This window comes from Anomaloglossus baeobatrachus, chromosome 5, assembly GCF_048569485.1.
Source record: "Anomaloglossus baeobatrachus isolate aAnoBae1 chromosome 5, aAnoBae1.hap1, whole genome shotgun sequence".
Classification (NCBI taxonomy): domain Eukaryota; kingdom Metazoa; phylum Chordata; class Amphibia; order Anura; family Aromobatidae; genus Anomaloglossus; species Anomaloglossus baeobatrachus.
Genome location: NC_134357.1, coordinates 101,770,452 through 101,792,397, shown reverse-complemented (window position 1 = coordinate 101,792,397; position 21,946 = coordinate 101,770,452). Strand labels below are relative to the sequence as shown.

The 21,946-nt window shown below is 41.9% G+C and overlaps 1 protein-coding gene across 3 annotated transcripts in view; it reads right to left on the bottom strand.

Moving 5' to 3' along the window:
- Positions 1–21,946, bottom strand: part of A1CF (APOBEC1 complementation factor) — a 118,933-nt gene that overhangs the window by 75,928 nt on the left and 21,059 nt on the right. For 2 of the 3 annotated variants that reach the window (XM_075352346.1, XM_075352347.1), the window contains exon 2: positions 2,717–2,860. The exons of the other annotated variant lie outside the window; for it this stretch is intronic. In XM_075352346.1, the coding sequence (XP_075208461.1) occupies positions 2,717–2,815 (99 nt within the window). In that variant the 5' untranslated portion in view covers positions 2,816–2,860. The remainder of the gene's footprint in view (positions 1–2,716; positions 2,861–21,946) is intronic. 3 annotated transcript variants of the gene reach the window in all.

Here is a 21,946-nt window from a genome sequence, read left to right as displayed (position 1 = left end):
GTTTGGAGACTGGATGGCACTGCATACGACCCGAAGAATACCATCCCTACAGTCAAGCATGGTGGTGGCAGCATCATGCTGTGGGGCTGTTTCTCAGCCAAGGGGCCTGGCCATCTGGTCCGCATCCATGGGAAGATGGATATCACGGCCTACCTGGAGATTTTGGCCAAGAACCTCCGCTCCTCCATCAAGGATCTTAAGATGGGTCATCATTTCATCTTCCAACAAGACAACGACCCAAAGCACACAGCCAAGAAAACCAAGGCCTGGTTCAAGAGGGAAAAATCAAGGTGTTGCAGTGGCCTAGTCAGTCTCCTGACCTTAACCCAATTGAAAACTTGTGGAAGGAGCTCAAGATTAAAGTCCACATGAGACACCCAAAGAACCTAGATAACTTGGAGAAGATCTGCATGGAGGAGTGGGCCAAGATAACTCCAGAGACCTGTGTCGGCCTGATCAGGTCTTATAAAAGACGATTATTAGCTGTAATTGCAAACAAGGGTTATTCCACAAAATATTAAACCTAGGGGTTGAATAATAATTGACCCACACTTTTATGTTGAAAATTTATTAAAATGTAACTGAGCAACACAACTTGTTGGTTTGTAAGATTTATGCATCTGTTAATAAATCCTGCTCTTGTTTGAAGTTTGCAGGCTCTAACTTATTTACATCTTATCAAACCTGCTAAATCTGCAGGGGGTTGAATACTACTTGTAGGCACTGTAATTCTGGCATTTTGTTTTTTTTCTCGCTACTTTGTTTGCTGATTAGATTAATTGATTTAATATTTTGATAGATCTGGCATTTCTGAGCTCGGCGATACCAAATATGTGTATTTTTTATTATTGTTTTATTTTCAGTGGGGCCAAAGGGGATGATTTTAAGTTTTAGAGTATATTTATTTTTTTTAATTTTTAAAACTTCTTTTTACATTTTTTTAATGACTTTACTAGTCCTCCTTGGGGACTCTATGCCTACACAGTCCGATCGCTTCTTCTGATCAGAGCTATGCTTCAGCATGGCTCTGATCACGAGAAATGCTGTGTCACGGTGAGTGCAGACGTTCTGCCAGCATTCACAGGAAACATGTCATTGCAGCGACAAGGGTCATCATCTGACTCCATGCTGTCATGGCAACCCATTGGAACCCTGTGATCTCATAATGAGGCAGCTGATAGTGGCGGGAAACATATGTATATGTGTGTGTGTGTATATATATATATATATATATATATATATATATATATATATATAAATATAATATAATATAATATAATATAATATAATATAATATAATACAATATAATATATATATATATATATATATATATATATGTACTTCATTGTGAAGGGGTTAAGTGTTAAAGAAAATAACTTACTGAGAGGTCAAGCTTCCAGGTGGCTGGGCAGAGCTGGAAGGCTTGGTGATATTTTCACTCCCAAAGTTTGACTTGGTGATTAGTTGATGCTAAAGAAAAGGCGGGCTTTTGCTATATTTACACTCCTGACCCTGTGCTATGGGGGAAATTTTAACAAAACTTGAAGATTCCGACCCATCCTCTCTAAAACAAAAACAAGATTATGTTTATTTTGCCGTATGCTTTATCAGAGGGAGGTAACACCCACCTTAAAGGCTGGGTGGTAATGAGTATTTGAATATATTGGGTGAAGAAGACTGAGTTGGTATTGAAGTGGATTGTTATGTTATTTGACTAATTATTTATTTTAATCCTTAATAAAGCATTGCGGCCTGTCTTATCCAACCTTCTTTATAGGTGTTATATTTATTACCTAATAAAGTTAAATGGAATCCTGTCAGCAAGTTTTTGCTACCTCATCTGAGAGCAGCATTATGTAGGCAAGGAGATTCTCAATCCAACTTTGTATCACTTAGATTACTGGCTGCAGTCATTCTGACAAAATAAAAGATTTTAGTTTGTACTGTGGCTATGTGAGCAGTGAACAGGGAGCCGGCACTGGCAGTGTGAGAGCAGCGGACGCTGGTAACGAAGGTAAATATCGGGTAACCAAGGGAAGGGCTTCTTGGTTACCCGATGTTTACCATGGTTACCAGCGTCCTCAGAAGCTGGCTCCCTGCTGCCTGCACACGTAGCAGAGTACACATCGGGTAATTAACCCGATGTGTACTGTGGCTAGGTGTGCAGGGAGACAGCGCTAAGCGGTGTGCGCTGGTAACCAAAGTAAATATCGGGTTGGTTACCCAGCGATCCCTGCCAGGTCAGGTTGCTGGTGGGATCGCTGGAGCATCGCTTAGTGTGACATCTCACCAGCGACCTCCTAGCAACTTACCAGCGATCCCTATCAGGTTGTATCGTTGTTGGGATCGCTGGTAAGTTGTTTAGTGTGACTGGGCCTTAACATTGCAGGTAAACAAAAACACACTTTGTGATAAGAGACCCTGGCTGTTATCTGTATGCTAACCCCTGCAGCATGCTGTCTTCAGATCACATAGCAAAAACCTGCTGACAAATTCCCTTTAATGGTACATATTTTCCCATGAACTAATTATTGGCTCAACCAAAAGGGCCTTAAATCTCCATTATCACTATTGTCTATACCAGCAGTGCAGATCTCAATAGTATCAGCAATCTTGTACATCAATGAAAATTGTGCAACATGTAATTTCATACTATTGGAAATCATTTAATTAAAAATGACTATGAGTCAATCCTTCTAAAGCTATAGCGCCTACCTGAGTCAAACTATATCCTGTACGCTGAATCAGAGCGCGCAGTGAGGCTTCCTTCTGAGTGGCGGACATTCCATCCCCGGATTTTTGATTTGATTCCATTGTGAGTGATTATCAGCAAAAAATCAGGTTAATTAGGTGTGCTCACTGCAATCAAATTTAAGATAAATTACATGAATTAATATTTCTAAAAATAAAAAAGGTTGCAAATAATTAAAAAAATTATTGTGTCACACTAAATATAGATATAAATTATTTGATGTTATCAATTTGTTTTTATTCAAATAGATATTGACATAAAATATTACTTTGAACAACACATTATCACAGATTATATACAGAGGTGACCTCATTTACATTTTCACAAGAATATGTCATGTTGATAATAGGACATATGCATGATATTGGACAACCTGCATGCATGATATTATAGAGCAAAACAGGTTGATATACATTTTTGGTTGACAACGTTTTAGTAAACTTTTCACTTTATTAATTGAAAGCCCTGTGGTTTGTATGCATATGACCAAGTGGGCGGTCCTATTAATTTATTGACAGTTTCACCTATATGATTTTTGATGCAGCGATAGCTATCAATCACTAGTAGGACTGCCCACTGAACCCATATGGATACAAACACCATGGATTTCTATGAATAAAATGGAAATTATACTGTACTCTGCACCATACTATCAGACTGCAAGTACAATATGGCAGGCTCAATTTAAAGAGTTTTTCCAGTCATATTTTTTCTTTGCTGAAAAAGGAATAAAGAAGTATTTTCACTTTATGTTTGTATTGGTGAACCTCTTTAAAAGGACGGCCATGCTGAATTCATTGTGCCTGCCCTCGTCAGATCGCAGTCGTTACTTAGTTTGAGGCTTGACAAGTTCAAGCATGGGAGACTGGCTGGGAATCCATTAACGCCTGTTTCACACGTCAGTGAAAAACACAGACATTTTTCACTGACATGTTAAAAACGCATATGCCACTTCATGTGCAGTGAATCATGGCACACGTGGGTTTTCCATGTGCTATCTGTGACCTGTGATCCGTGATAGCACATGGAAATAAAATCACTTGTCCCCGCTCCTGCTGTCTGTGGTGCTGAACTCTCCTGGATGCTGTGGACGGCCGCCGCTGTCTCCCTTCTGCAGCCACTTCCGGGTCGGCTGTGTAGTGTATAAATACATATGCATGAGAATAATTAGCCGGCTGGGAAGCAGCAGAGAGCAGCAGCCGGAGTCAGCATTGCTCTAGATGAGTTTAACCAGCTTTTTATTTTCAATGTTTTTCTGTTACATGTTTCACAGATCACACCCTAGTGTGGTCCGTGGGACATCAGTGCTGCCAGAAAAAAATGGACATGTCTCTGTCCGGAAATCACGGACACGTGTGTGCACCACACAGAGACATGGTCAGTGAAAAATCACTGATTTGTGCGCAGACCCATTGATTATAATGGGTCTGCTTATGGAAGTGATTCTGGTACGTATAAAACTGTCACATACGTACCAGAATCACTAACGTGTGAAACACGCCTAAAAGGAATGTATCATCACAAAATTACCTCTTGATTAAGTGTCTGTGCTGAACGTATTTTGAAAACGTTTTTTGGCATAATCTGTATAAAACAAATCTTTCAATTTTCATACTGACTTTTCGGAAATCTCATTATCATCACAGGCAGCATTACAATGACAAGTATAAACAGCATCCACCATTCACTGTAAGGTGGAGGTCCAATCTTTAGTAGGAATATTTAGTCCTCATATAGTTTTCATATTGTCGGCAGCACATGAACAGGTTTTATTTAGGGATTTTTTGTTTGAAAGTCTAGCATGCATAAAAATAAAAAAAGAAGCTTATTCACCATAAAAATTCCCTTCTCTCCTAGCCGGGTGTGTGTCCCTGGAACAAATGGTGTCAGCAGTGCTGAACAATGCATCATTGCTGTGGACAGTTATTGACTGCAGACATTACTTGTTTCCATTACAGGAACAAAGTGTGCAGAGTCAGTATTTGGAACCACCATGGCATGATATTGATAAGGCAAAAATGAGTGTTCCTTTTTTTTCCAGCAGCCCTTTTAAAACATATGAACATCACAAAAAGATATGTAGACCTCAAAAGGACATATTTAAATTAGCTTTTTGTGTTAAATGTATTATGAAAACTTTTTTGCTTTTTTTTTTTCATATCACAATCTGAATTGAAAAACTTGCAATTTTCAAATTGACTAATGTGGCTATTTTTGATTCATACTTTACTGTAGATTTTCAGAAGTTTCATTATCATCACAAGCAGGTCCTCTTTATGCAGTATCTAGCATTCACAGATGTCACAACTTCTCTTGCTCCACATTCTTTCATAATGACCTTTGAACAAGCTCCTTACATGCTTCATTAAAACAGATGTTGTCAGCGTCAGTCTATTGTTGCTAATGTACATGTGGATGTCTTGAAGGAATATTAAGCCTAAAAAAGCCCCAGTGACCAGTGTGTTTTTTTTACTGGTTTTAAGAAACCTGATTTAAAGGGAATATGTCACCTCTTTGACCTTTTTAAACTCTTAATACGCACATACAGGTTATAAAATGCTTAAAAAAGCCATACCTTTAAGTCTCATATCAGATGCCCTGTTATGGAAAAATAATCTTTTATCGCTTTATGTAAATGAACTCTACCAGGCTATGGGGTGGATGCTGCCTGAAAGATAACTCCGCCTCCAGAGATTATTTTAAATAAAAGGGGCGTTATCAGTTAGATGTGTGATGGACGCTCTCTGCTCTCACTGCAGAGCTATATGTGATTATAACTGACACTTCTGCAGGTTCCTCTCAGCTTCAGCCTCCAGCTTGCAGACAGACATTGTTGCAATGAAGTAGAGCTGAGGGAGCTGCAAAAAATGTGTTTGAAAGAAGTCAAATTTAATTTCTCCTGTTCTGTGTCAGCTACTTCTCTCACACAGGTAATGCCCCTTTTATTTAAAATAAGCTCTGGAGGCCGAGTTGTCTTCGATGCAGCATCCGCCTCATAGACTGGAAGAGCTCATTTAAATAAAGTGATAAAAGATGATTTTTCCACAACAAGCATCTGGTATGAGACATAAAGGTAAGACTAATGTCAGCATTCTATAACCTGTTTATTAAAGTACACCAATCACCAGAATTTTCCTATATAACCTAAAGCCAGTGCTATACTGGCATTATCATGCTGGTTCTATACATACCTTTAGTTGTCAGCTAGGATGTATAGGTTTTGAAACACAAGCAAGTAAAGTTTGTAAAATGAGCTATTTATACTAATTGTATTCTAGAATCATTTTACTAAGTGGTTAGAAGGACCTCAGGCACATGTCATCAAAGCACCTGACTAGGAGGGCCGAATGCCTGGGTCCACAATCAGTATCTGCAGGTGACATCACTGCCTCTTCAATTGTACAACATGCTTGCCAATCCCCCATCCAGGACACAGAGGCAGATGCCTCCCGCCCTGTACCTGCAGTTGCACATTCGCAAGTACCATCAGCAACCATGTCCAGTTCTTTGTCTCTGTGCAGCAAGCAGCTGTCCTTACTCCAGGCCTTAGAACATAAGCCCAAATACGCGGCCACCGACCCACACTCCTGAACACTACACACTTACTCTTAGTGTATAGTTTTTACCACAGTAGGAGTCACACTCTTTTTAAAATTGTAAAATAATTTATTCTGAGGCCTTCCTCTACATGTCTTCCAGGGTGTATTGCAATACCTTCTTTAAATAAATACAATGAAATATGGTGAGTGATGGCCCGGTTATTAAGGCTAGGTTCACACGTTGCATTTTGCTGCATTTTTTTGCAATGTTTTTTTCATTCATTTTATGCAAATTAAAAGCTGATTTTCACAATACCAGCAAAGCTAGAAGATTTCATAACTCTAATACACAGAATTGTTTTTTTCTTCCTGACTGAAATGGAAAACTTTCTGCGTTTTTGAAAGAAGCAGAGTGTCAATTCTTTTCACGTTTTTGCAGCGTTTTTGCAACATTAAAAGCAATGAGAAAGGGCAAAAATTCAGCAAAAACATTACGCAGCCTAAAGGGTGGTGGAGGTGTTTTTCCCCCTTTTTTAATTTGCCTTATATACAGTGCCTACAAGTAGTATTCAACCCCCTGCAGATTTAGCAGGTTTACACATTCGGAATTCACTTGGCATTGTGACATTTGGACTGTAGATCAGCCTGGAAGTGTGAAATGCACTGCAGCAAAAAAGAATGTTATTTCTTTATTTGTTTTTTTTTTTTTTTTAAATGGTGAAAAGTTTATTCAGAGGGTCATTTATTATTCAACCCCTCAAACCACCAGAATTGTGTTTGGTTCCCTGTTGTGAATGTTAGTTATGTCTTGGCTGCTGGGAGGCTCCCTCTGGTGGCCAGGAAGGGTTTGGACAGAGACCAGGTGGGTTGTGCAGTGGGTGTTTCCTTTCCTAACTCTCTGCTTATTTAAGTCCTGGTCTGATTGCAGGCTGTTGCCAGATGTCAGTTGTTCTTTGTATCTCTAGCCTGCTTAATCCTGCTCTACATCACTTCCACTCCAGATAAGTTCTTGCTCTTTATTTATTGCCTGGTTCTTTTGCTTATCTGGGTTTGTCATTTGTTGTGGTTGGTTTCAGTTTATTTCCTTCCAGGGATTTTTCCCCTTAGTGGATTGTTGAGGAACTCCCTACAGTTCTGTGTGGAGTATAGCTCCTTTGGGTCCATGTGTTTATGGCTTGTTGAATTTGTTATAATTCTTGTTTTCTGTTCATTGGTATGACAAGGGCACCTGGTATAGGACGGAGTTCAGATCGAGCGATCTGAGGGCCTTTTTGTACTATCAGGAAGTTGGTATTTTGCAGGGTTTTTCTCTGGCTACCATCAGTCCCTTTCCTGTCCTTTCCTATTTTAGTCAGCGGGGGCCTCACTTTTTGCTAATCCTGTCATCTACCTGTGTATTGTGTTTTTTCCTTTATCACCGCAGTCTTTGAATGTGGGGGGCTTGCTATTCTTGTCTATTTTCTGATTACAAGATGGGTGAGAGAAAAACGGGTTAAATGCTGCGCTAGAAAAACCACGATTCCAAGAGATGCGATGAAATCCTTTCCTTTATTGGCACGAGTCAACGCGTTTCGAAGGCATAGCCGCCTTCTTCATCAGGACAAGACAGTACAAGAAAAGAACAGCATGCATGCATCTGAACTATAATAGTAGTTACAATTTCTGTTATCCATTTTTTTATTAAATTACTCCAATTTCTCAGAATCTTGATGCATATAGTATATAAACATCTTCCAACACACAATTTTGAAATTTATTTTTTAAAGCCAGTCATTTTGCGCCGCTCATGATGGATTATGCCAAGAGCATAGGTGAGGAAGGAAATATAGTCTAGAACATTAGTCGCCAACTAGAGGCTCACTCTCTCGTTTGTGAAACTACAGGTCTAAATATCTTGACATCAGTTGCCTAAAGGGGGCTTTCCATGGAGCGACATCGCTGGTGATATCGCTAGCGATGGCACCCGCCCCCGTCGTTTGTGCGTCACGGGCAAATCACTGCCCGTGGTGCACAATCTCGCTTGTCCATGTCACACGTACAGCCCTCCCTAAAGATGTCGCTGTGGGCAGTGAACAACCTCCCCTGAGCGGGCCACCAATAGAAGTGGAGGGGCGGACAGCAGCTGCATCTCTGTGACTCCCACCTCGGTGCTCGTTGAGGACACAGGTACGCTGTAGTTCGTCGTTCCCGAGGTGTCACACATAGTGATGTGTGTTGCCTCGGGAACGACGAATAAACTGCGCCCTCAACAACCAATGATTTTTTGAAAATGAACGACGTGTCAGCGATGGACAATTTGGTGAGTATTTTCCATTGTTAACGGCCGCTCCTTGGTGTCACACGCAACGACGTTGCTAACGATGCCGGATGTGCGTCACGGAATCCGTGACCCCGGCGATATATCGTTAGATACGTTGTTGCGTGTAATGGGGCCTTTAGAGTCTCTGGTCTTCGACAGCTATGTTAAAATATTATATTGACAGCCATATATTACTACAGAACACCATATGTTCTAGATCTCATAGAAAAGAAAGAACACATAGTGAGAGAATTGGGGAGATCATAATTAATTAATCTTTGTTATTAAAATTTAATTGTCCAACCAGTAGAAATGCCCCCATTATTGTTCTGCTAATCCAACGTAGCAGAATCTATTTTTAACTTCTATAATTTACATTTTTAATCCTATCTTATCTGCTATCAGAAAGGTTTGGTCCCATTAAACCACACATTCCATGTGGGACTGTCTCCGAGCTGTCACCATCTGATTACGTCTCCATTAGAGATGAGCGAACCGGTCCCGGTTCGGCTCGAGGCCGGTTCGCCGAACGGGGGTCCCGTTCGAGTTCGGTTCGTCGAACGTTCGACGAACCGAACTCGAACGTATAGGCTATAATGGGAGGCAATCACAAACACATAAAAATGCATTATAAATGTACACAAACAGTTAATAAACATTGCCATAACACTTACCGGTCCTCGCGATCCCTTCTGCACTCTGTCTCCTGCCGCTATTCCATCCGATGATCGCTGAATCCTCCCGGTGACCTGCACTGCCAGCAGAGAAGCAGGACCTATCGTGACGTCAAAATAGCCATGTGACCAGTCACGTGGCTATTATCTCATTGGCTACAGACTGGTCACATGACTATGACACGTCATGTAGGACCTGCGAGTGCATCTCTCCGGTACACGGTGCACATATGTGTATCGCCGTGTACCGGCGACATGCTCTAGCACACGGTCGACTCCCCGTTCCGTTAGGGACCGGCTGACACAGCCGGTCATTAACGGAGATCACCGTTGCCATAGCAACGCAGTTAGCGGTGACGTCACCGCTAACCGCAGCTCCGGGAGCACCGTTGCTATGGTAACGCGTCTGTCAGCGTTACCGCTAGCAGCCAGCAGTGATCACTCACGGAGTGAAGGCTGCACGCTGCTTCCCGATTGTAGTGAGCATTGTAGTTAGGATGGAGGTTCCCCAGCCCCAAGTGATGCCCCTCACTACAATCGTCACTACTACTACACTAGAAAGAAAGAAGACAGAAGAGCAGGATCGTGGAGGGCTGACAGGGGGTAATAAAGATGGAGTCTCTAATGTGTCTGTGTATTTATTTCTATTAAAGTATTTTTTCTCTGTGTGGTGTCTTTTTTTAACCCTTTATTGGAGATTCTTAATGGCCGGGTCAAACGTGCCTGACATTAAGAATCTCTGGCTTAATACTGGCTGGTAAAACAAAGCCAGTATTAACTCATGATTACCCAACAAGCCACCCGGCTCCAGGGCTGTTGGAAGAGTTGGATACAGCGCCAGATGATGGCGCTTCTATGAGAGCGCCATTTTCTGGGACGGCTGCGGACTGAAATCCGCAGCAGAGGCGCCCACAAACCTCGGGCTAACCTGTGCTGCGGATTCCAATCCCCAGCTGCCTAGTTGTACCCGGCTGGACACAAAAATAGGGCGAAGCCCACGTCATTTGTTTTTTAATTATTTCATGAAATAAGTGAAATAATTAAAAAAAACGGGCTTCCCTATATTTTTGGTTCCCAGCCGGGTACAAATAGGCAACTGGGGGTTGGAGGCAGCCCGTGGCTGCCAGCTGTACCTGGCTAGCATACAAAAATATGGCGAAGCCCACGTCATTTTTTTGGTGGGCAAAAAACTTCTGCATACAGTCCTGGATGGAGTATGCTGAGCCTTGTAGTTCTGCAGCTGCTGTCTGCTCTTCTCCATACAGACAGACAGCAGCTGCAGAACTACAAGGCTCAGCATACTCCATCCAGGACTGTATGCAGAAGTTTTTTGCCCCCTGAAAAAATTATGTGGCTTCGCCATATTTTTGTATGCTAGCCAGGTACAGCAGGCAGGTACGGCTGCCCCCAACCCCCAGTTGCCTATTTGTACCCGGCTGGGAACCAAAAATAAAGGGAAGCCCTTTTTTTATTATTTCATGAATTTCATGAAATAATTAGAAAACAAATGACGTAGGCTTTGCCCCATTTTTGTGTCCAGCCAGGTACAACTAGGCAGCTGGGATTGGAATCCGCACCACCGGTTGGCCTGAGCTTTCTGGGCCCCACTGCTGCGAATTGCAGTCTGCAGCCACCTCAGAAAATGGCATTTTCATAGAAGCGCCATCTTCTGGCGCTGTATCCAACTCTTCCAGCACCTGCCTGCTATACCTGGCTAGCATACAAAAATATGGCGAAGCTCACGTCCTTTTTTTGTAGCTTTTTGGCAAAAAAAAAAAAAAATGCTTCCCTGGATTTTCCATTGCCAGTGAAGGTAACACCAAGCAGTGGGGGTTAGCAGCCAGTAGCTGCTTGGATTACCCTTAGCTAGCAATACAAAAAATGCAGTGGGAGCTAACATATATTTTTTTTAATTATTTATTTAAATAACTAAAAATAAAATGGGCTTCCCTGTATTTTGATTGCTGGACATCACAGTGCTGTAAAAATAAATCTTTAAAAAAATGACGTAGCGCTCCGCGGTATTTTTGATTCTCAGCGCAGATAAAGCAGACAGCTATGGGTTGCCACCCCCATCTGCCTGCCGTTACCTTGGTTGGCAATCAAAATACAGGGAAGCCCATTAATTTTTTCTATTTAAAAAATAGTTAAAAAAAAAAAATTACGTTGGGTCCCCCCATTTTTGATAGCCAGCTAGGGTAAAGCAGATGGCTGTAGCCTGAAAACCACAGCTGGCAGCTTTACCGTGGTTGGGGATCCAATGTGGAGGTCCCCTCAGGCTCTTTTTTATAATTATTTTATAAATATTAATAATTACACAATAAAAGTAGGGGACCCCCCAAATTGGATCACCAGCCAAGGTAAAGCGGACAGCTGTGGTCTGGTATTCTCAGGGTGGGAAGGTCCATAGTTATTGGGCCTTCACAGCCTAAAAATAGCAGGCCGCAGGCACCCCAGACGTGGCGCATCCACTAGATGCGCCAATCCTGGCGCTTCACCCCAGCTCATCCCGTGCCCTGGTGCAGTGGCAAACGGGGTAATAAATCGGGTTGATACTAGCTGTAAAGTCACCTGAGATCAAGCCCAGCAGTTTGTGATGTCATGGCGTCTATTAGATACCCAACATCATAAACTGTCAGTACTAACAAAAACAAAAAATCGACAAAAGAAATTTATTTGAAAAAACAGTCCCCAAAACATTTCCTCTTTCACCAATTTATTGTAAGAAAAAAATAAAGGGGTCCCACGACGACTCTGGACCGTCTAGAATATGGGGGGGAGACACTCAGGGAACGTATCCCCCATTTTCTAGGAGTGCGGACCCTTCATGTGAGGAGTGTGGGTGCAATGAATCTGCACTCACTCTCCCCGGGTCCACAGCAGCAGAGTCCATGTCGTAATGGTTGCTACCAAAGCTGCAATGCCCTGCTCATGAGGTAAGGGCATGCCTAATCAGGAGAACTACTGTAGAGGAAGCTCTGCTCACTGGTATATAGGTGCTCAGAGGTAATAATAGATAAAATTAGTGAGTAACCTCGGCACTCTATATCTCCCAGACTAAGTCAGTAAGTCACAACGGATAGTAATGCAAAATCACTCTTTATTGGTCCGTATTAAGAAAATTTTTTTTTCATAAGCATATATGTTTTTGTCCAAAACAAGTTACAAATGACGTTTCGGCCTGAGCCTTCGTCAGATTGGACTTATCTGCATGTAATCATGAAAAATGACAATAATCAGTATCACATAAGAGTGAGAGAACAATAACATAAACTTGAACAATGTAGAGGTACAATTGGGATGCAGCAAAAAAATTGCAACACAGCAAGAAATGAAACACATGATACAAATGTCATAATACAGTACAAGGACAATATAGTAATGACAAATATGGGGTCAGAGTAGACTTAGACAGCTCTGGTACGAAAGAGATGTCAATCATAAAGTAACATGTGCAGTAGGTGTAGAGCTACACTATGCATGGCAGAGCTAATGGGTAGACCGACCATAGAAAAAGTAGAGAAAAAGTGGAGAAAAAGTGGAGAATAAGTGGAACATAAGAGGAGAAAAAGTGGAGAAAAAGTGGAGAAAAAAGTGGAGAAAAAGTGGAGAAAAAGTGGAGAAAAAGTGGAGAAAAAGTGGAGATTAAGAGGAGAAAAAGTGGAGAAAAAAGTGGAGAAAAAGTGGAGCATAAGAGGAGAAAAAGTGGAGAAAAAGTGGAGAAAAAGTGGAGCATAAGAGGAGAAAAAGTGGAGAAAAAGTGGAGAAAAAGTGGAGCATAAGAGGAGAAAAAGTGGAGATTAAGAGGAGAAAAAGTGGAGAAAAAGTGGAGCATAAGAGGAGAAAAAGTGGAGATTAAGAGGAGAAAAAGTGGAGAAAAAGTGGAGAAAAAGTGGAGAAAAAGTGGAGCATAAGAGGAGAAAAAGTGGAGAAAAAAGTGGAGAAAAAGTGGAGAAAAAGTGGAGAAAAAGTGGAGATTAAGAGGAGAAAAAGTGGAGCATAAGAGGAGAAAAAGTGGAGAAAAAAGTGGAGAAAAAGTGGAGAAAGTGGAGAAAAAAATGGAGAAAAAGTGGAGAAAAAGTGGAGAAAAAGTGGAGAATAAGAGGAGAATAAGAGGAGAATAAGAGGAGAAAAAGTGGAGAAAAAGTGGAGAAAAAGTGGAGAATAAGAGGAGAAAAAGTGGAGAATAAGTGGAGAAAAAAATGGAGAAAAAGTGGAGAAAAAGTGGAGAAAAAGTGGAGCATAAGAGGAGAAAAAGTGGAGAAAAAGTGGAGAAAAAGTGGAGAAAAAGTGGAGCATAAGAGGAGAAAAAGTGGAGAAAAAGTGGAGAAAAAGTGGAGATAAAGTGGAGCATAAGAGGAGAAAAAGTGGAGAAAAAAGTGGAGAAAAAGTGGAGAAAAAGTGGAGCATAAGAGGAGAAAAAGTGGAGAAAAAGTGGAGAAAAAGTGGAGCATAAGAGGAGAAAAAGTGGAGAAAAAGTGGAGAAAAAGTGGAGCATAAGAGGAGAAAAAGTGGAGAAAAAGTGGAGAAAAAAGTGGAGAAAAAAGTGGAGAAAAAGTGGAGAAAAAGTGGAGAAAAAGTGGAGATTAAGAGGAGAAAAAGTGGAGAAAAAGTGGAGAAAAAGTGGAGCATAAGAGGAGAAAAAGTGGAGAAAAAAGTGGAGAAAAAGTGGAGAAAAAGTGGAGAAAACGTGGAGAAAACGTGGAGAAAAAGTGGAGAAAAAGTGGAGCATAAGAGGAGAAAAAGTGGAGAAAAAGTGGAGATTAAGAGGAGAAAAAGTGGAGAAAAAGTGGAGAAAAAGTGGAGAAAAAGTGGAGCATAAGAGGAGAAAAAGTGGAGAAAAAAGTGGAGAAAACGTGGAGAAAACGTGGAGAAAAAGTGGAGAAAAAGTGGAGAAAAAGTGGAGCATAAGAGGAGAAAAAGTGGAGATTAAGAGGAGAAAAAGTGGAGAAAAAGTGGAGCATAAGAGGAGAAAAAGTGGAGATTAAGAGGAGAAAAAGTGGAGAAAAAGTGGAGAAAAAGTGGAGAAAAAGTGGAGCATAAGAGGAGAAAAAGTGGAGAAAAAAGTGGAGAAAAAGTGGAGAAAAAGTGGAGAAAAAGTGGAGATTAAGAGGAGAAAAAGTGGAGCATAAGAGGAGAAAAAGTGGAGAAAAAAGTGGAGAAAAAGTGGAGAAAGTGGAGAAAAAAATGGAGAAAAAGTGGAGAAAAAGTGGAGAAAAAGTGGAGAATAAGAGGAGAATAAGAGGAGAATAAGAGGAGAAAAAGTGGAGAAAAAGTGGAGAAAAAGTGGAGAATAAGAGGAGAAAAAGTGGAGAATAAGTGGAGAAAAAAATGGAGAAAAAGTGGAGAAAAAGTGGAGAAAAAGTGGAGCATAAGAGGAGAAAAAGTGGAGAAAAAGTGGAGAAAAAGTGGAGAAAAAGTGGAGCATAAGAGGAGAAAAAGTGGAGAAAAAGTGGAGAAAAAGTGGAGATAAAGTGGAGCATAAGAGGAGAAAAAGTGGAGAAAAAAGTGGAGAAAAAGTGGAGAAAAAGTGGAGCATAAGAGGAGAAAAAGTGGAGAAAAAGTGGAGAAAAAGTGGAGCATAAGAGGAGAAAAAGTGGAGAAAAAGTGGAGAAAAAGTGGAGAAAAAGTGGAGCATAAGAGGAGAAAAAGTGGAGAAAAAGTGGAGAAAAAAGTGGAGAAAAAAGTGGAGAAAAAGTGGAGAAAAAGTGGAGAAAAAGTGGAGATTAAGAGGAGAAAAAGTGGAGAAAAAGTGGAGAAAAAGTGGAGCATAAGAGGAGAAAAAGTGGAGAAAAAAGTGGAGAAAAAGTGGAGAAAAAGTGGAGAAAACGTGGAGAAAACGTGGAGAAAAAGTGGAGAAAAAGTGGAGCATAAGAGGAGAAAAAGTGGAGAAAAAGTGGAGATTAAGAGGAGAAAAAGTGGAGAAAAAGTGGAGAAAAAGTGGAGAAAAAGTGGAGCATAAGAGGAGAAAAAGTGGAGAAAAAAGTGGAGAAAACGTGGAGAAAACGTGGAGAAAAAGTGGAGAAAAAGTGGAGAAAAAGTGGAGAAAAAGTGGAGCATAAGAGGAGAAAAAGTGGAGAAAAAAGTGGAGAAAAAGTGGAGCATAAGAGGAGAAAAAGTGGAGATTAAGAGGAGAAAAAGTGGAGAAAAAGTGGAGAAAAAGTGGAGCATAAGAGGAGAAAAAGTGGAGAAAAAAGTGGAGAAAAAGTGGAGATTAAGAGGAGAAAAAGTGGAGCATAAGAGGAGAAAAAGTGGAGAAAAAAGTGGAGAAAAAGTGGAGAAAGTGGAGAAAAAAATGGAGAAAAAGTGGAGAAAAAGTGGAGAAAAAGTGGAGAAAAAGAGGAGAAAAAGTGGAGAAAAAGTGGAGAAAAAGTGGAGAATAAGAGGAGAAAAAGTGGAGAATAAGTGGAGAAAAAAATGGAGAAAAAGTGGAGAAAAAGTGGAGAAAAAGTGGAGCATAAGAGGAGAAAAAGTGGAGAAAAAGTGGAGCATAAGAGGAGAAAAAGTGGAGAAAAAAGTGGAGAAAAAGTGGAGAAAAAGTGGAGCATAAGAGGAGAAAAAGTGGAGAAAAAGTGGAGAAAAAGTGGAGAAAAAGTGGAGAAAAAGTGGAGAAAAAGTGGAGAAAAAGTGGAGCATAAGAGGAGAAAAAGTGGAGAAAAAGTGGAGAAAAAAGTGGAGAAAAAGTGGAGAAAGTGGAGAAAAAAATGGAGAAAAAGTGGAGAAAAAGTGGAGAAAAAGTGGAGAAAAAGTGGAGAAAAAGTGGAGAAAAAGTGGAGAATAAGAGGAGAAAAAGTGGAGAATAAGTGGAGAAAAAAATGGAGAAAAAGTGGAGAAAAAGTGGAGAAAAAGTGGAGCATAAGAGGAGAAAAAGTGGAGAAAAAGTGGAGCATAAGAGGAGAAAAAGTGGAGAAAAAAGTGGAGAAAAAGTGGAGAAAAAGTGGAGCATAAGAGGAGAAAAAGTGGAGAAAAAGTGGAGAAAAAGTGGAGAAAAAGTGGAGAAAAAGTGGAGAAAAAGTGGAGAAAAAGTGGAGCATAAGAGGAGAAAAAGTGGAGAAAAAGTGGAGAAAAAAGTGGAGAAAAAGTGGAGAAAGTGGAGAAAAAAATGGAGAAAAAGTGGAGAAAAAGTGGAGAAAAAGTGGAGAATAAGAGGAGAAAAAGTGGAGAAAAAGTGGAGAGTAAGAGGAGAAAAAGTGGAGAATAAGTGGAGAAAAAAATGGAGAAAAAGTGGAGAAAAAGTGGAGAGAAAGTGGAGAAAAAAATGGAGAAAAAGTGGAGAAAAAGTGGAGAATAAGAGGAGAAAAAGTGGAGAAAAAGTGGAGAATAAGAGGAGAAAAAGTGGAGAATAAGTGGAGAAAAAAATGGAGAAAAAGTGGAGAAAAAGTGGAGAAAAAGTGGAGCATAAGAGGAGAAAAAGTGGAGAAAAAGTGGAGCATAAGAGGAGAAAAAGTGGAGAAAAAAGTGGAGAAAAAGTGGAGAAAAAGTGGAGCATAAGAGGAGAAAAAGTGGAGAAAAAGTGGAGAAAAAGTGGAGAAAAAGTGGAGAAAAAGTGGAGAAAAAGTGGAGCATAAGAGGAGAAAAAGTGGAGAAAAAGTGGAGAAAAAAGTGGAGAAAAAGTGGAGAAAGTGGAGAAAAAAATGGAGAAAAAGTGGAGAAAAAGTGGAGAAAAAGTGGAGAAAAAGTGGAGAATAAGAGGAGAAAAAGTGGAGAAAAAGTGGAGAGTAAGAGGAGAAAAAGTGGAGAATAAGTGGAGAAAAAAATGGAGAAAAAGTGGAGAAAAAGTGGAGAGAAAGTGGAGAAAAAAATGGAGAAAAAGTGGAACACCCTTTGGTACCTTTCATGTGGCACTAAGGGGTGCTTAGCTTTGTATTTAGCCAAAAAAATGAAAAAAAAATGACATAGGGTTCCCCCTAGTTTTGTAGCCAGCTAGGGTAAAGCAGACGGCTGCAGCCTGCAGACCACAGCTGGCAACCTCACCTTGGCTGGTAATCCAAAACTGAGGGCACCCCACGCTGTTATTTTAAATTAAATAAATAATTAAAAAAAAAAACACGTAGGGGTCCCCCAAAATTGGATCACCAGCCAAGGTAAAGCAGACAGCTGGGGCCTGATATTCTCAGACTAGGGAGGTCCATGGTTATTGGAATCTCCCCAGCCTAAAAATAGCAGGCCGCAGCCGCCCCAGAAGTGGCGCATCCATTAGATGCGCCAATCCTGGTGCTTCGCCCCAGCTCATCCCGCGCCCTGGTGCGGTGGCAAACGGGGTAATATTTGGGGTTAATACCAGATGTGTAATGTCACCTGGCATCAAGCCCTGGGGTTGGTGAGGTCAGGCGTCTATCAGATACCCGACATCACCAACCCAGTCAGTAATAAAAAAAAAATAGACGACAAACACATTTTTATTTGAAAAAACACTCCCCAAAACATTCCCTCTTTAACCAATTTATTAGATTGAAAACAAATCCAGGTCTGGTGTAATCCAAGGGGTTGCCATGACGATGCACACTGTCCCAGTCAATGAAGAGCAGGATGCTCCCCATTGGCTGGGAGAGCAGTGCAGTGACCTGAGCTAACATCAATGGGTCAGCCCAGGTCACTGCAGGGGGGTGACAAGTGCTGCTGTCAGCGAGGTACATTACCTGCGCTGATCTCCTGCACTGCCGACAGCCCCTGTCACTGAGCTCAATGACCGGCGCCTTCACATCAAGTATCGCGAGAGGTCCGTGACGTCACCGCCAGTGTCAGTCTCGGGTCGGAAGCGATAGGTGATGTGACAAGCGGCGGCCATGGAGGACAGTGACAGCGCTGAGGTCGGGATGGCGGGACTTCATCACCGCAGGTAAGCCGAGCGAGCGAGCGGGCGGGCGGGCGGGGGGGGGGGGGGGTGGGGGTGTGGATGTGTGTGTGTTTGTGTATGTGTATGTATGTGTACATGCCGCGGGCAGGAGGGGGTGGAGCGAGCTGAGCGGGAAAGTGTGGGCTTCCTGCACGTAACTAAGATAAACATCGGGTTACTAACCAAAGCGCTTTGCTTGGATACCCGATGTTTATCTTGGTTACCAGCTTGTGGCAGGCTGCCAGCGATGGCTCCTGCTCACTGTAGCTGTAAAAAGCCCTGCTTTTTGCTGCTAGAACCGTTCTCGAACGTATCTAGAACTATCGAGCTTTTAGCAAAAAGCTCGAGTTCTAGTTCGATCTCGAACAGCCCAAAAATCACTCGAGCCTAGAACTGGAGAACCACGAACCACGAACCGCGCTCAACTCTAGTCTCCATGTCCCTCTGACCACTATTTACTCTGCTGATATCCATAAATCTAGTACTATGTGAGTTCTCTGATAAGCACTGTTTCTCTGTGTCAAGATCTCATGTGAAGAACATTATATTGAGTAATGATCTGAAAAATATGGTTCTTGTGACACTAGTCACTACATCGACCAGTGGAGAGGCAGGATAGTCAAACGTTCTGAGGTTAGGTACCAGGTGAAGGCAACAAGATTAAAGCAATAGACAGGGGAGCAGTCACTTCACAGTCTGGGGTCAGGACACCTGGAGGGTAGCGTATCAGAGCAATGGCACAAGGCGAAAAGATGGTCAAAAAAAAGTCAGAGGTCTGGCAACAAAAAAGAAATCCATAGAGCACAGATAACTAACAACAAGCACCACTAGACAGAAGGCTAAGGCTATGCTCACACAGGGCTTTTTTGGGAAGTTTTTTTCCTAACCAAAACCTGATCTTGTGGCAGGAAATCTCCCTTGAGTCATCTGTGTTTTTGATGTGTTTTTGGTGCGTTTTTTTAGTAGTGATTTTGGTGCATTTTTTCTACAAAATGGGTTGTATCAATGAAAAAATGCTGCAAAGAACTGACATGCTCATTTTTCAAAACTTGCAACAAAAACACAGATATTTGACAAAATAGTCAGGGAAAAATATACAAGTGTTTGTGCATGTGTGCATGGGATTTCAAAAATTTCATAGACTTTGCTGGGACTGTAAAAAGCAGCTTTTCATTAGCATGGATTTTCATAAAACCAAGGTAAATCTGCTGCTAAAAAATGCAGCAAAAACTTACCAAAAAAGCCCTGTGTGAACATAGCCTAAGACTAGCAGTGCTCTGGGATAAACTGCTTAGCTAAATAGCTGGGTAATAACCAGGAAAAGGGAACATCTGCAGAAACCTTGCACCTCTCAGTATGAGATTGGACGACTGAGCTGTAAGGCGGGCTTTGCACACTACGACATCGCAGGTGCGATGTTGGTGGGGTCAAATTGAAAATGACGCACTTCCGGCATCGCATGCGACATCGTAGTGTGTAAAGGCTCGATGATACGATTAACGAGCGCAAAAGCGTCGTAATCGTATCATCGGTGCAGCGTCGGCGTAATCCATAATTACGCTGACGCGACAGTCCGATGTCGTTCCTCGCTCCTGCGGCAGCACACATCGCTGTGTGTGAAGCTGCAGGAGTGAGGAGAGGAACATCTCCTACCGGCGTCACTGCGGCTTCTGTAGCATATGCGGAAGGAAGGAGGTGGGCAGAATGTTTACATCCTGCTCATCTCCGCCCCTCCGCTCCGATTGGCCACCTGCCATGTGACGTTGCAGTGACGCCGCACGCCCCGCCCCCTTAACAAAGAGGCGGGTCGCCAGCCACAGGGACGTCGCACGGCAGGTGAGTGTGTGTGTGAAGCTGGCGTAGCGATAATTTTCGCTATGCCAGCTATCACCACATATCGCTGCTGCGACGGGGGCGGGCACTATCGCACTCGGCATCGCAGCATCGACCTGCGATGTCGCAGTGTGCAAAGTGCCCCTAACTCAAAACACTGACAGCTCACCACACCCAGCTCTAGGTTGGATGACTGAGCTGTAATTCATCCATCTGACAGCTCAACACAACCTGATCACTGAACGGAGGAATCATGTCAGTAACCTTCTTGAAAAAGGAGCCTACTGGACCCCCAGGTTTCCCGGGAAACCTCCAATGGAAGGTCGTGATCAATCGATCGGCCTTCACAAAACAAGCCAGAATCTTTGTAAAACGTTAGTGATCCAAAAAGGCTGAGGACATTTCAATCTAAAGGCAACCAGATAGACTACCATGCAAATCACAGTTTTCCCACCAGAAAAAGGCAAATCGGTAGTGAAATCCATGGATAAATCAGTCTATGGTCTTTCTGGAATTGGCAAAGGAGCCGATTCCTTTTCTGCCCAGATATGACTTTAGAGTGTACGCAAGTTCCACAAGCAAATAACACATTTTTAATATCGTTATGCATGGATGACCACCAAAATACTGTAGCAATAGCTTTTTGGGTACAGCTGTGACCTCCGGGTGACCACTCAAAATGGAGTCATGAAATTCCTACAACAGAAGTAATCTTAAGTACACAGGAACAAACAATTTGAACTAAGGAAGAGTGAAAGAGCTAACAACTGAGCTGCACGGATCTCTGCTTCCAACTCCAAAGATACCATAGAAGCTGCAATACCCTGAGGAAGAATAGAGAACGGAGGATCTGGAGGAGAAACAAGATCAAGGCTCGTTCTTAGATCCCAGCCTAAACGTGAAGAAAAATTGAATCTAGAGAAACATAAGGACAATCTGGCCTGTCTTGGGGTGAACCGCTTGGCAGAATCAATATAAGCTAAATTTTCATGATCCATCACAACAGTTATTTGATAAATAGCTCCCTCCAAAAAATGTCTAAATTCTTGAAAAGATAATTTGGGAGCGACAGCAAACAATTCACAATTCCCAACTAGAGATGAATGAAACTGTGGATATTCAGGTTTGCCAGGTTCAGCTAGACTTTAGTTAAAAGTTTGTTTCAGGACTCAGACTTAACCTGAACTTTTTCCCAGACCCCAAATACCATATAATTCAATGGGGGTCTGAATGTATGGGCTCGACTTGAGTAACAAGTATAATGGAAGTCAATAATTGGGCAGTTCGGTTCTCCACCCACATACAGCCAGTCATATATAGCGCATTTCCAGGGGAGGGAGGGTGGGTTTTCTTTATTTACTGTTTATGCACAGCATCCAAAAATGTTGTTTTTATCCCCAGTGAGACCCATTCAGAGACTGCAAACGGCTCTCACTGGGCTAAGTAGCGAGCGTACCTGAGCAAATCGATACTCAATTTAGTGGTTAAAAGACTCAGGCACCGAACCTTGAACTTTACAGGTCATGTTCACTCATTTCTATTCTCAACGTCATAATTTTTCTCAGCAGGTGATAATTTCCTAGAGAAATAAAGCAAATAACCACAATACAGCCCCTACCCCGATTTCAGAAGCATCCATATCCACAATGAACAGCTTCTGGAGATCTGGAGTGGACATAAAACACTTTTTCAATTTATTAAAGGCCCCAAAAGTATCTGTCACCAAACCCTAAGATCTTCTCCCTAAAGGCTGTTTTACACGCTACAATATATCTAACGATATGCCGTCGGGGTCACGTCGTTAGTGACGCACATCCGGCATCGTTTGACATATCGTAGCGTGTGACAGCTACGTGTGACTGTGAAGGAGCAAAAACACTCACCTTATCATTGCTTGTTGACACGTCGCTCATTTTCTAAAAATCGATCGTCCTTCTGTGCTCCGGTTGTTTATTGTTCCCGAGGCAGCACACATCGCTCCGTGTGACTCCCTGGGAACGAAGAACTGCAGC